Source organism: Rhodnius prolixus, unplaced genomic scaffold (genome assembly GCF_049639745.1).
Source record: "Rhodnius prolixus isolate KJV_2025 unplaced genomic scaffold, Rpr scaffold_11, whole genome shotgun sequence".
NCBI classification, from domain to species: Eukaryota; Metazoa; Arthropoda; class Insecta; order Hemiptera; family Reduviidae; genus Rhodnius; species Rhodnius prolixus.
In genome coordinates, this window is record NW_027411625.1 from 16746080 (window position 1) to 16759975 (window position 13896).

Sequence of the window (13896 nt, forward strand, 5' to 3'; positions counted from 1 at the left end):
TTTTAATTTTCATTTCAGCCGGTGAACAAGTCATGCGAAAATCAGACGCCTTGTTCTAGTAAAGCATGCGCTAATGCAATGTGGTCTGAAGGTTGGATTGGGCACCCATTGGATCCAATCGGTTGTCTGTTTGATATTTTAGCTGATGCGTCTTTGGCTAATGAAGACCATGCACCCAGGGCCCCATCATATTTTGGTTAGTTTTTATTCTAAATGAAACTAAAACTTGGAAATAATATTATATGCAAATCTACGCTACAGGCCTGATCGATCATTTGACAGTTTTTCCCATTTAACATATCAAAGAAATATTAGAATCCGCAGCAATTTAAATCAGACGTTCCCCCGTCTCCCGTTCATGACGTATTAGTAAGGTTTTATTCTTCCTCTCGGAAACTGTTCAACAGCTTCTGAAGGCAAGGCAATAGTCTGAAAGGTTGAGTCGGCTAAATGAATTTATATTATTGTTTCCATTGAACTGTTATTTTCTTGAGTAAAATTCTAAGCCTACCGTTGAGGTATTTGTTATTATTATGATTATTTTCAGAGAATAATGGATAAAATATTCATGTTGCTGCTATTTGCAGCTGTGTGGAATGACTAATGTTTTAATTATCCAAGACATTATTGACTTGTATCGCATTACCGCATCATTTATTTTCTAATCTAACGCCGTAATAATAAAAGTACAAATCAAAGCAAGATGTTACACTGTACTATGTCAGTGTGTGAAGAAACTCTAAGTGGGTGGAGACAATTGCCCAATTATCGTCTATGCTTGACTTAAACCTTTATTTTGAACAGAAACTTTTTTTCTAACATGATTGATTTAAGAAAATCTAAAAGATGGAGTTGGCCCTTATCTTTTAAAATGCTAATTTCTTTGCGTACACGAAAACTATGAAAGGTAATGTGTGCATTGTATATGATGACCTGATGACCTCTTAATTTTGAATTTTGAACTCTCATTAGTTGGATATAGGCCTTAAAAAAGTGTTCTCATCCAACTGCCAAACGTTTCGAGCTGGATGTGTGATAGATACTGTTAGTGAATCTGATAATTTCGGAGCTGAGGGTACTATGTGTGGAGATTATAATGTGTCATGGTTTTAATAAGTGTTTGTAATTAGGGCTAGTTGCTATTGCCTTCTTGATTTGATTTTGATTGTGCGGTTATACATTTTACGTAGAAAGTAGATATCTGAGGACTATACATTAAAAAAGTAGTAAGCAGATATAAATGAAATTGCTACCAAAAGTCGCTCGAAAAGCAACTAGTAGGAATGTATTATACTAGTAACTGGCAATACATTATGGAAGAGCTCAAACCACAAGGCCGTGCTAAACATAAAGCTTTTACATTTATCCCGTGTATATAGGCTTTTCAGAAACAGTACAAATCTTTTAGAAACTGCACCAACTTTACATTCATTGCATAAGTATATGGGAATAAAGAAACAGGGCTCCACAAAATAAACACTATAAGATAAAATGCAGCGGTTGCTCTATCACGTAACTGAAAAATTTCGCAGAGTTGGAAAAAAAGATAAAACAAGATATCGCGGTCGTACATAATAGAAAAGTTAACTCAACTTTTTCCATTCCACCCACAAGCTTAAGCCATTCATTCAACTCTGGTAATCCTAGGGTTATGAACAAAGAAAATAACATAATTCGTTCATGGACAGACAAGTCAGTCTGTCTGTCTGTTCATGGACTGAAGACACACCAACCCTGTAATGTAAAAATATTACTTTGTAAACTAGCCCTGAAGATGACCTAGTCCCTAGGTCGAAAGCTCGGCAGAATAAATATATCACAACTGAAATGGCAATTATTTTTTCATCCTATTGAAACTATGAATCAGTCACAAAAAAGAATGTACAACAATAATTCGTATTATTCACACGGTCAAACGTCCTGTCACAATTATAGGAACAATTATAGAAACCACATAATGAAAACCCAATAAAGTAGCAGTGGTAATAGGCCGTAGTTGCATTTAGCTCATTGTAACCTAATCAGGGTCACTAATGTGGGAACATTTCAACAAATAGAGTTCAAAATTGATTTAGTTCAGTCTAAAGAACATTTCTCACAATTTGAGACTTAGAGTGTGAGAGAGTATTGCGAATGTTTTATTCAAAATGCTTTGTTTCACAGATCCTGTTGGTGTAGAAGACGGCGTACCCCCAATACCACCAAAATATCAGCATGTTGCCGTGGTAGGAAGTCGTGATCCATCTGAAACTTACCTCACACTGGCTGTTGAAGTTGCTCTGATCGGTCTTGGACAACAACGCATCATGCCACCTGGTCTTTATGCACAGGTTTCATCTTATGTACAAACTGAATGAGTTTTTTTTAGATAATTGTAGATCGTAGTGAGTTATTTCTGTAATAAGATTTGTACATGGTTATTTATCGTTATTTAACGCCGGTGCATTAGGTGGCAGTCAATTTAATTTCTTGTCTTCCTCTAATATATCAATGACATCTGGTGCCGTTTATCCAGTTATTACTAGTAAAGGGTAATTTTGGTTTGGTAAAGACAAGTTTGTCAGATTGTCGTTTAACTTGCGATTGCCTATATCAAAGATGTAGCTGACGACTGTGTTTTATAGCTGACAATTAAAAATGCTTTGTTCATTAAAATGTTTCTCAGCATTGTGGATTAAAATTCGTGGACTTTTGTTTCTCCCTGTTCTAATATTTTTAAATGAACTCATCATCTATATTATACAGTATATGTATACGACTACAATAAAAATATTATATATTTCTGATTTTTAAAGGAAAAATCATGTAAACAAGAAGATAGACTGATATTGAAATTGCAAGAAATGGAACTGGACAACAGTTTGATTGCAGTACTGCGTCGACAGGCCATTGTACTTCTAGAAGGCGGTCCGTCCAGTGGTCTCGGGATTGGAATCCATCCGGAGAGCATCCCAATGCACACGTTTGCTAGATTTCTATTCCACGCCCTTTTAAACTATTATCCAGATCTAGCATATGAAGTTGGACTTAGAGCTATGAGGTAATTTGTAACTTTGTTAAATACCAATGTGAAGTATATGCTACTATCTAGTATCAAGGGCTGATCTAAAAAATTGAAGTATAGTTGACTTAAATGAAAAGAGAAGATATTAGATATGAAATGAGAATATAAGCTAATAATTTGTCTGCTTGAAACTTGTAAGCAATGAAATAGACTTTAGAAAAGTGGGGATAGCCGAACACGATGTGAAGTGGTTGTGATAAAATACGTTTGCCAATGCATAGAGACGAATTATGAATTGGCTAGCTAAGACTGACTGCCTCTCCTTAGACTCTCCAACCTGGAAAAAGGGAAAGAGGACCTTCTACTTCTTACAGAAGTAATAGAAATAGTGAAAGTGGAGAGTGGCTAATTCTCTTTGGTGGGACTCTTTCGTTTCTGTCACTTTCTAGAGCATCTTCTGCCAAAAAAATATATTAAGACAACTTTTAAGATTTAGTAAGAATGTTAAGTTTATTATAATTGTGTAAATTGCGGTCGATAAGAGAAAATCGAGTTAATTATACCAACGAGGCTTTGAAAAATAAATGAATGAATATCATTATATTAATATAACCTTATTTGCGTTTTAATTAATATTGCCTTAATACAGATTGCCTATATTGGAGGACCACGAAGACAGCGACGATCCACTGAACGGTGTGCTGAGCCGATATCCACGCTGGTTCACTCTGGGTCATATAGAGACCCAGCAGTGTGCGCTCGCCTCAACAATGCTGGCTGCAGCCAAAGGTATTATTATTTATCTGTGGGGAATTACTAAACCCCTACCAAAGCCCCTGTTGACGTATAAAGCTTTGCCAAAGAAAAACGATAGCAATATAAGTCGAGTCTCGGACTAAAATCCATAAGCAAACGTGAGCCACCTAAAATTCAGATCCGATCGACCAAGTCAAACATTAACCGTAAAGGAAAACAAAATAAGCCTTCCACAGTTTATCAGCTCCAACCGAAGATTCTGAACCTAGTCTCCTCACGCCTCATACAAGCCTTCATGAGATGAATAAGAGTTCTTCGAAAGAGGGAAATCTTACTGGAGATAGATCTCGCAAACTCTTCAAAAGTCACTTTATGTGAAGATGTCTTAAACCCACTGTGCCCAGTAAGAAATTCATGATTCAACCAAGAAAGAACGTGACCGACACAAAATCACCTTACTATAGCCCTGACTAGAACCCCTAATCATCATTTTAGATTGTAACAACTTGCCGTTTTGATCCATAAAGATTTATGCTGTGAAACTGTCCCCAAAGACAACCCATACCTGGTAAGAGAGGTATTTGGCCTATCTATCCGCCCCCTCATTTTCGAAACTAACGTTGTCCAGAAAACGGCTGCCCAGACTAGAAAAATATCCTTCAGTCATCTTTTACGTACATTCCAGCTCCAATTTCGATGTGAAGACATAAGAATTTAGTGCTTTTAGCGCAGAATGACTGACCGAGCAGTGACAGATTCCGTTAGAAACTGAGTTTCGTTCCAAGTCATCCGAAATACAACAAAGAATAGCATAGCTCTCAGACTGGAGGCAGCTGTCCTCTCACCAAGAAACACGCCGTAGTGCTTTCCAGTCCCAAAATAGATTGCCACTCCAAGTCTTCGAGTAATCGAATCGTAACTATTCGATTATCATTTGAAAGAATTATTAAGTGCCATTATCAATAGCGGATCGCCCAATTGCGAGTTAACTGCAAGTTAGAACTATTTGCATTTATAAACTTCTAATTCTTGAAATAATAAAATGAGTGTTCACACAAGTCGCTGTTTGTGTTATAATTTCTTTTATATATATATATATGTATATATATTCTTTTTTTTAGGAGAAGTAATGCGCTTGAGAACGGTACTAGAATCTGGACAAAGGCATATTCACAGTTCCTCGCACCTCTTTAAATTAGCCCAAGATGCCTTTAGGTTTGCTACTCCAGAAAATGGTCCACGGCATCCTACACTTTTGAGTGTTGCTTTCGAATTAGGGTTGCAGGTAATTTAGATACATCTGAAACTAATAAACATTTTATTATATTAGAGTCACTGCCCGCTTTATTACACAACTACAATTTAAAAAAAAAATCCCCGCCTGCACTGTTTTTTTTTTTTTTTAATACAACAGGTTGCAAAGAATTATTAGTTACGATCATATATGTAGTCCTTACATGAATTGAAGATAAAATTTGAAAACACTTCTCAAAAGCTTTTTATTAAATTGGATTTTGAAGCAGTTATAAATTTCTCATTTAATTTACTTTGTAGATTACTAGTACCTCTCATTTAGTGAAAAACTATAGCCAGAAACAGTGGTTAGTGGTGCAATTGAGTTAATCGCAAAGAAGTTTTCTACCGTTGTTGGTTGTTGGAGAAAGAGCCCAATTTTTTGTTTAAAATTTTTGTTTACCCAATTTTTTTGTTTATACGGTGTTAAAACTAATGACACAAAACTCCTGAAATATGTGTAAATACCTTCAAAAACTTCAAAGAATGTTTATTATACTGTTTTGATGTTATTATGGTTTCGTTACTAAGGCCGTAATCCATTTATAGAAATTTGATTTTATTAAGTTTTTTTACTATTTTCTAGAAAATTGCTGCTAGTTTCTTTGAATTAAGCATAGTTTTTACTCACCTTAATACATCACTGTTTAAAACTTGAAAAAAATATTTTTTCTGAAGTTCTCAGGGAAGGGCAATCTTAAAAAGTATTAATGTTAAGTACCTCATTAAAAAAATTTACGATTCTATCATCTATTTGATGTCTGTCAATTACCCTGTACCCTGCACAAGTGTTGGTAATTTAATTTGAGAAAATATTTATTTATTGGATAACTTATTATTCCCTTGTTTTCTTTCTTACTAGCATTAAAATTAATAGAACACGAACATTTTATGGATTTGGATCTGGCATTGAAATAATCAATATATGTAATTGATTAACTTAAAAAAAAATACATATTGTTTAGTATGTTGCTAGAAAATGGCTAAAGCAACTGCTTTGTAATCTACACACATATTCTTGCTTCAGAATGTCTTAATATGCTTGTTATACTGTATGGTTCTCTGAAAATCTTATCACCTTAAGAATTTTACTAACAGTTCCAGTTGCTTCGTCAAACGCCAAAAGTAGCTTTTTTTATGTTACAATTCGTAAAATCCTATCTACGGTCACCGATATTCCCGTCAAAGATAATCTAATTTAACGTTTTTTATTTTAGGTTATGCGGATGACCTTATCTTCACTCAATTGGCGTCGCCGTGAAATGGTGCGCTGGCTAGTAACCTGTGCTACGGAGGTAGGGATTGAAGCGCTAGTGTCAATTATGCAAAACTGGTATCAACTCTTCACGCCTACAGAAGCTACAGGTAATTCAGCGTTTTTTATCTATTTTATAGCTTTTTTGATTTTAAAACATAGATCTCTGATTCCAAATTGAACTATAAATGTCTTTCAGGTCCTGTGGCCACGACGATAATGTCGCACAGCACGTTGATGCGATTGAATCTAACGTTCGCCCAGCAGGACGAGCTGTCTAACTGTGCCCGGACACTTGCCTTACAGTGTGCAACTAAAGTCAGTACCTAATATAATTATTTTCTTTTAAATTAAGTACTGAATGTAGTAACCATATTCTCCATCCTTTTTTTAATATTTACTTACAAATATAGTATTTATCTTTTACTACATTACAACTGGTCTAACCAAACAAATTCAGCAAATTAAAAGATAATTTCCTACAATAACATTCACTAACCATTTCTTACTGAATACTACTTAAAAATTTTGACACATCAACCAGTTTTTATTTTGGGCACACTCACTTAGTCACCGAATTAAAACATGTACAGCGAGATTCGGATCAGATACACTAATTATAGGGTTATTTACCATACATATATTCAATTTTTCGTCAGTTTTGGACCAAGTTAATTTTGGGAAAAGAGGCAGTATACAGACCAAATCAGTAATTTTGTTAGACCATGTAAAATTATGTGGTTACTCTTCAATTTATTTTCAAAAATTTACACTAGCGTTTGCCTTTCATTATCTTTATTCTTTCAAATTTCAATTTCCTACCTCAGCAATTTATTTTCTTCAGATAACGCCGATATATTTTTCTCCATTGTGATAACATCCGCTCTGGTAGCAAAATTTTTCGAGTACAAAAGCTTACTGAAGAAAGTCATTAACTGCACCATTGACATTTTTCCGACTTCTTGTTCTGTTTTTGGTGACATCCTTTCCTCTTGACTCAGAATCTGTCTTCTTTTACTTACTTCTAGCAGATTTTCAAGAGAACTTCTAGTTCTTTAAAACTACTTTTTCTTTATTAAAAATTCTCTACAATAATTTGGAAGCCTTTGGATTACTGTTTCTGAAACAAAAACTTTTCGTTATCGGGTGGGGTACCAACTTTACCCGCACTAATATCCATAGCCTCGGAATAACATTATTTCTTATATTAGAAAAAAAGTTCAAAATTGTCAAAGTTGGGTGTTTTTTAACGTTACGTTTTATCGTGCACGTTTTGACTATCAACCTTTATACAACTGCCCTACCGGACAGTTTTAATAACAGTGAAAATTATAAAATAAAATAATAATAAAAATCGAGTAAAGGTCAGTACTTAGTAGTGTGCACTTCGTGTCTCTATAAAATTTGTTATTTCATAAGGTTGTAATTCGCGGTTAGTATTGCGTTTTTGCAAGATTATAGTTTATGTATCGTTAATCCTATTGTGAAATTTTGAAGAAATTCTATCGAGTCAATTAGAAGAAATTAATTAAAAACATAATTGTTTAAACTGATTAGGAGAGACTTGTTCAGGTATGTCTGTATGAACATTACATGTAAGTGTAGTGGTGGGAGGTGTACTCGTCATCAATGTCTTATCTTTGACTTTTGTTTTCTTCTTGTCAGCTGAAAGGAATTAGTCTGTACAACTGTACATAATTGATAACTATCAGACGTCATTTGTTTTTAGGATTACGAACTCTTCTGGTAAGGAAGTTCATAGACTTAAAGATTGTTGACAAGTTTGTTTTTATTTATTATTTTTATACAGAAGTAATTGAAGCCCTTTAAATTTATTTCTAATTATGCCGGATACTGCAGATTCTACGAAATCACCTTTTGAAGCAATAATGTCTAAATTTGAGGATATGGATAAGAGGTTTATTGATTTAGAAAAGAAAATAGATAATTCTAAGTCAGAGGTGCTAGAAAACGTAAATAAATTGCTTTTATCTCAAAATATGATAATTAATGGATTTGTAGAATAACTGAAGAAAATGGAAAAGAAGCAGAGTTTATTAGAGTAAAAAAACAAAATCTTCCAGTATTAATTGTAAAAACAATATTATTTTATATTTTATTGTAGGAGAAACACCTGCGGAGCTGTATGAAAATCTTGAAAGTTTAGTGCTAGACATTATTTGTAATAAATTAGAGTTTGGTATTACTAAGATGGAAATAAATTGGGTTCAACGACTAAGTATATATACGGCCAATTGCCTTTCGGATGACTATCCTCTTGATGTGAGGGACACTAGGAAGCAGCTGTTACCATATAAAATAGATGCTATAGAATCTGGTTTAAGATGTCATTTTCGACGTGATAAGCTGCTTGTTGGTGGTAAAATCTTTACGCTGGAGGAACTTCAGAGAAAGGAGCAGTCGAAACTAACAGCTGGAGCAGCTGCTTGAGATGCACATCTACGGATGATGTGGAAACACCAATACGGAACAACGTTAACGATCGGCTAAAAAAAGGAATTTCGAGGCTGGGAAAACTAGAGGTAAACTGAAGAAGGAAGAGGGTAAGACAGTAAACACGGCCAAAGGTGAAGACGCTTTGATGAATTGGTTAACCAAAACGCCCAAGAAAGCTGGGCCAAGTACACGATCGGAGAGAAAAGTGGTTTCAAGTCCAGAATAGCAATCAGACCGGTCATTGGCGGCTACCAGCAGTTGTTTCAACCAGGCTTCTTCTAGGGTTTATAATTTTTCTAATAACAAATTAGTTGATTCTTTTGTTGCGCCTCAATTTGATTCTTTGAGTTTTGGAACCCTATTTCGTGTACTCATTTAAAAACAGGAAATAATTCACTTGTGCAAATACTTTTGGGCGCCACTGTATTAAACACACTACATAAGACCCAATCAGTAGATTTATGGCCACAATTAAACAGTAGAATAGAATAGAATACGGGACGGGGCCTAAACCCCACGGCACCGCAGCCACAAGGGGCTTATTGTACTTTAGGTTTTTTTCATGGAATGTTTGCGGATTAAAAATTTATATAATTTGCATGCCTGCAAAAAAGTATTGTTCAATAATTTTGATGTTATTGATCTTAGTGAGATGTGGCTTATTGATAACACTTTTCATGTTCCCGATTTTTTGAAAGATTTTAGCTTTATTTATATTAATGCCACTAAGGAAAATGTAAAAGGAAGGCCTAGTGGAGGGCTGGCTTTATGTATTAAGAATAATTTCTCTTTTAAATTATTATTTAAATTTAGTTACTGTTCAATTGCGTTTTGAAGAGAGGCCAGAGTAGAAAGGCACAATAAGCCTCTTGTGGCTGCGGTGCCGTGGGGTTTAGGCCCCGTCCCGTATTCTATTCTATTCTACTGTTTAATTGTGGCCATAGATCTACTGATTGGGTCTTATGTAGTGTGTTTAATACAGTGGCGCCCAAAAGTATTTGCACAAGTGAATTATTTCCTGTTTTTAAATGAGTACACGAAATAGGGTTCCAAAACTCAAATAAACCAAGAAAAGTCGACCAAAACTTTTAACGGCAAGAGAATATTCGGAATATTAACCACGAGGCATCAATAAAAATACTTTTTGTTGTCCTTAAGGGACTAATGTCCCAGGACATTAATAAACGTATTTCTTTCTTTCTTTCTTTGTTATTTCATCGACATTGTCGACGAGGGGGAGTGTGGAACATCATTGTGCCATCCCTTAAATAAACTAAATTTTACAATACATAACTAAATCTGAATTAATAATTTTAAATGTTTTCTATTATATTTATTGTAGGCAAAACCAAAAGTATTATAATTTCTATGTTTACTATTTGCTTGGGCTTTGCTAATACTAAGTCCGAGGAGGCTATTTACTCTACTAGCAGTTGGATGTGCAGTACTTTGAACTAATATTCCTGCACATCCTAAAATAAACTGGAACTAAATATAATTAACCTAATGGGGTTGAAATACTCGTATAAAATTTCTTTCAACCCCGAGATAAAAAACCTAACCTAAACATACATACAACTTTCTCGCCAATAACTACGTTTACGCCAATAAATACATTCACGCCAATAAATACATTCGTGCCAATAAATACATTCACGCCAATTGTACATTCATGCCAATAAATACATTCTCACCTTAATATAATACACTCATCCTAAGCATTCACACTAGGGGAAAGTACTCGATATTCCTTTCCCCTTTAAAAGAACTAACCTAATCACTAACCTAAATTTTAAAATATAAATTAATTTGTTTTAGATACGTAAATAGCCTCCTTACGTAAGGAGAACCCTCTTGAAGAATTGCGCGCTTGTCATGTGGCAGGTCTGCTGTTTCTCTCTGTGTTCGCAGTGCCTGACACCCTTCCAACACGTGCGACACTGTCAGCCTTTCTCGGCATCGCGGGCACCTCGGCCTTCTTTCGGCAATGAGGAGGTACCCATGTGTCAGACGTGTATGACCAATCCTTAGCCTTGTTAGAATCACTGATTCTTGCCGCGGGCAATTCTCGACTCTAGTATTTAGTACACGTGGCCTTGTATCTTTTAGTTTTTCATTAGTGTTGTCCCACTGAACTTGCCACTTTCTATTTTTAATAAGTTTCATATAGGTTTGTAAATCAGTGGGACGTATTTTATTATTGTTATTGTTATTGTTATTGTTATTGTTATTATTATTATTATTATTATTATTATTATTATTATTATTATAATTTACTTCTGGCAGACTGCAGCTAGGTACGCCAGGGACCTTCTTCAGCAGAAGAAGCAGGACCTGGACGACTGCCAAGTAGGGTAACACCGAGGGAAATACTCCAATGAGTAAAGACAGAGGCCTAGCTCTGAAGTAATGCTGGTCGCCAGTGAATCCAGGCTAGGCCTAGCAGCGGGGGGGTGTTTTAGCCGGTAGTCTATTTTGGGAGTCCGGCACAGCAGGGCCTCTGCGTGCGTAAACGCATTTCACCCCTCAAAAAAAAAAAAAAAAAAAAAAAAAAATTATAATTTACTTAAGTGAGAACTAAATTATTTATTTTGAAATTGATGGTTCACTCAAATAATTGTATAAGATGTTCCACTTTAATGTTTTAAAACGGTGGGTTGACTTTTTAACTATTGAAATTATTTTTGTTTGCTTGTACAGCACTTATAAGAGTAATTCGGTGAGAGAAAGTTGTTGTAACAGAAAAAAAGTACCTGTTTTGATTTTTTGTTTTTAAATCTTTTTTTTATCCTGCTGTTATATGGTTTGGTTTTAGGATCCACCAAATTGTGCCTTGAATGCCCTAACGTTGTGCGAGAATGAAGCATTATCATTTGAGACTGCCTATCAAATTGTAATAGATGCAGCTTCTCACATAATGACCTCATCACAGCTATTCACAATAGCCCGCTACATGGAGCATAGAGGCTATCCGGCCCGGGCATATAAGTTGGCCATGTTAGCTATGAAAAATGTACATTTAGCGTATAATCAGGTAAACTATGTATAATTAAATTTTAATTATGTAATAGGAGTGTAGTGATATGTAAGTAGGAGATCCCCAATTCAATCCCGCTTCTTCTTCTTCTTCTTCTTTTTGTTATGAAAATAATTGTAAATTATGTGCTTCCGTACCCGTACACGTCTCCTAATTAGTAGTTGGACGTGAAGCATCGTTAACAAAATGGCGATTACTTCACTTTTTTTACTTAATTAAATTATGTAATAGTTGAATCCTTGAAGAGATGAGATACATATTTATGTCCAAATTAGTATTGATATTTAGATTGGTTTTGAGGAAATATCGCGATATGTCAAGTACCTGAATTTTTTCTATAATGTAGATGTTTTGAACTCTACTGAATATAAAAACAAAATAATTTTAACAGTAGAGGTATGTGTGTATATGTTACTCTGTGAAAGAATAGCGCAACAGCTAGAATGTCGCAGAAATTCAAAATTTGTAGCTCAGTTTTGGCACTAGCTTCAGATATTTTTATTTTAACAAAAATTGTTTTTTTGAACGGATTTTTCTGTTTTTCGTGCTTTTCTCAAAAACAGCACAAAATATTTAGTTAATGTAAATATTTAATGTTATATAATTATACGTAATAATTTTATATAATTATATAAATGTACAATTATATATTTACGTTATATAAATATAACTTTGTAAACTGATTAGACACAAAAACATGTATCACTTTTATTTACTTTTTCCTAGGATAATATAATTTTTAGGATAGGCTTCAGAGAAACATAAACTATTCCCACAAAATGCACTGTTATATCGTCTCTTATGTATTATCGCCTTAGAGAGATTAATTATATTTTAGAATTCTAAATTTGAAGAAAAACGCAACTTTTCAGAATGGATTCTGTAATTAGGAAGTTTTCTCGAAAACGTCTCCAACAATGTTCATTAAACTTGGCGAACTAACAGCTGTATAATCTTTTTTACATTTCAGTTAATAGCAAAATATGTGCTTTTGTCCCCGTCCACGATAACCAATAGTTAAATGAAGTTCATCTTACTCATTGGTTAAATAGATAAATTATATTTTTGTTATGTTTTAGGATACACATCCAGCAATAAATGATATACACTGGGCATGTGCTCTTAGTCATTCTTTAGGAAAAACAGAATTGAGCAATATGATACCATTGTTGGTGAAAAATGTGCAATGTGCCACAGTATTATCAGACATTCTTCGTAGATGTTCCATCACAGCGCCCGGTATCCCATGCAGTACAGCTGGGATTGGCAAGAGTCACCATCACACAGGCCCCACTACAGTCATACCGCCAGGCATACACGGAGGAGGACATCACCATAGCACTGGCAGCAGTAGCGGCCATCATCATCACCACCATCATCATGGAGGGCATAGAAATGGTGCTAGGACTAGCAATCGTCCGCTACCGTACGATCGTCCACCGTTACGACAATTGTTAGATGCTGCTATGGCTGCTTACGTTAATACAACACATTCCAGATTGACGCATATCTCGCCAAGACATTATGGTGATTTTATTGAATTTTTGGTTAAAGCGCGTGATACTTTTGTATTAGCGCATGATGGACATGCACAATTTGCTCAGTTGGTTGAGAACATGAAACTTGCCTATAAGGGTAAAAAGAAATTAATGTTTTTAATTAAAGAACGATTTGGCTGACTAGTGTACCAAGTGGGCTCCACAAGGAGGTGATCGGTTGTGTATAATAAGTACATTGAATTAAAACACATGAAATGTATACAACCTATCTATCCCACCTAATTTGGCTGTTTCCTAATTTAATCATAGTCAAAAAAAAGTTGTTTTCATTAATAATATTGTGAAATTAATTTTTAATTATTTTTAACTGAATCTTTAAGGGGAAAACAAGATTAACCATCTGAATACTGGTGATACTGGTTGGACAGTGAAAGAAATAATAAATACTATTGCAACACCGGGCAACGAGCTGTAAGAGCTTTTAGGTAAAAAATAAAAAATAAAAAACAAACAAGTTTTAGGTCGGCCACTGACTGGATTTGTACCCGGGGCCTCCGCGTCCTGAGTTCAGTGCACTACCGTTCAGCTAACCCCT

General features: G+C 34.8%; 1 protein-coding gene across 2 annotated transcripts in view; it reads left to right on the top strand.

Annotated features, from left to right (window-relative positions):
- LOC141459482 (zinc finger SWIM domain-containing protein 5-like) overlaps positions 1–13673 on the top strand; it is a 79929-nt gene extending 66256 nt beyond the window's left edge. Inside the window, exons 11-19 of one of the 2 annotated variants that reach the window (XM_074138605.1) lie at positions 19–196; positions 2164–2342; positions 2796–3040; positions 3654–3793; positions 4882–5045; positions 6271–6418; positions 6508–6626; positions 11581–11799; positions 12882–13673. In XM_074138605.1, coding sequence (XP_073994706.1) covers positions 19–196; positions 2164–2342; positions 2796–3040; positions 3654–3793; positions 4882–5045; positions 6271–6418; positions 6508–6626; positions 11581–11799; positions 12882–13481 — 1992 coding nt within the window. In that variant the 3' untranslated portion in view covers positions 13482–13673. The remainder of the gene's footprint in view (positions 1–18; positions 197–2163; positions 2343–2795; positions 3041–3653; positions 3794–4881; positions 5046–6270; positions 6419–6507; positions 6627–11580; positions 11800–12881) is intronic. The other variant, XM_074138606.1, reaches the window with a different exon arrangement.
- Positions 13674–13896: the final 223 nt, after the last annotated feature.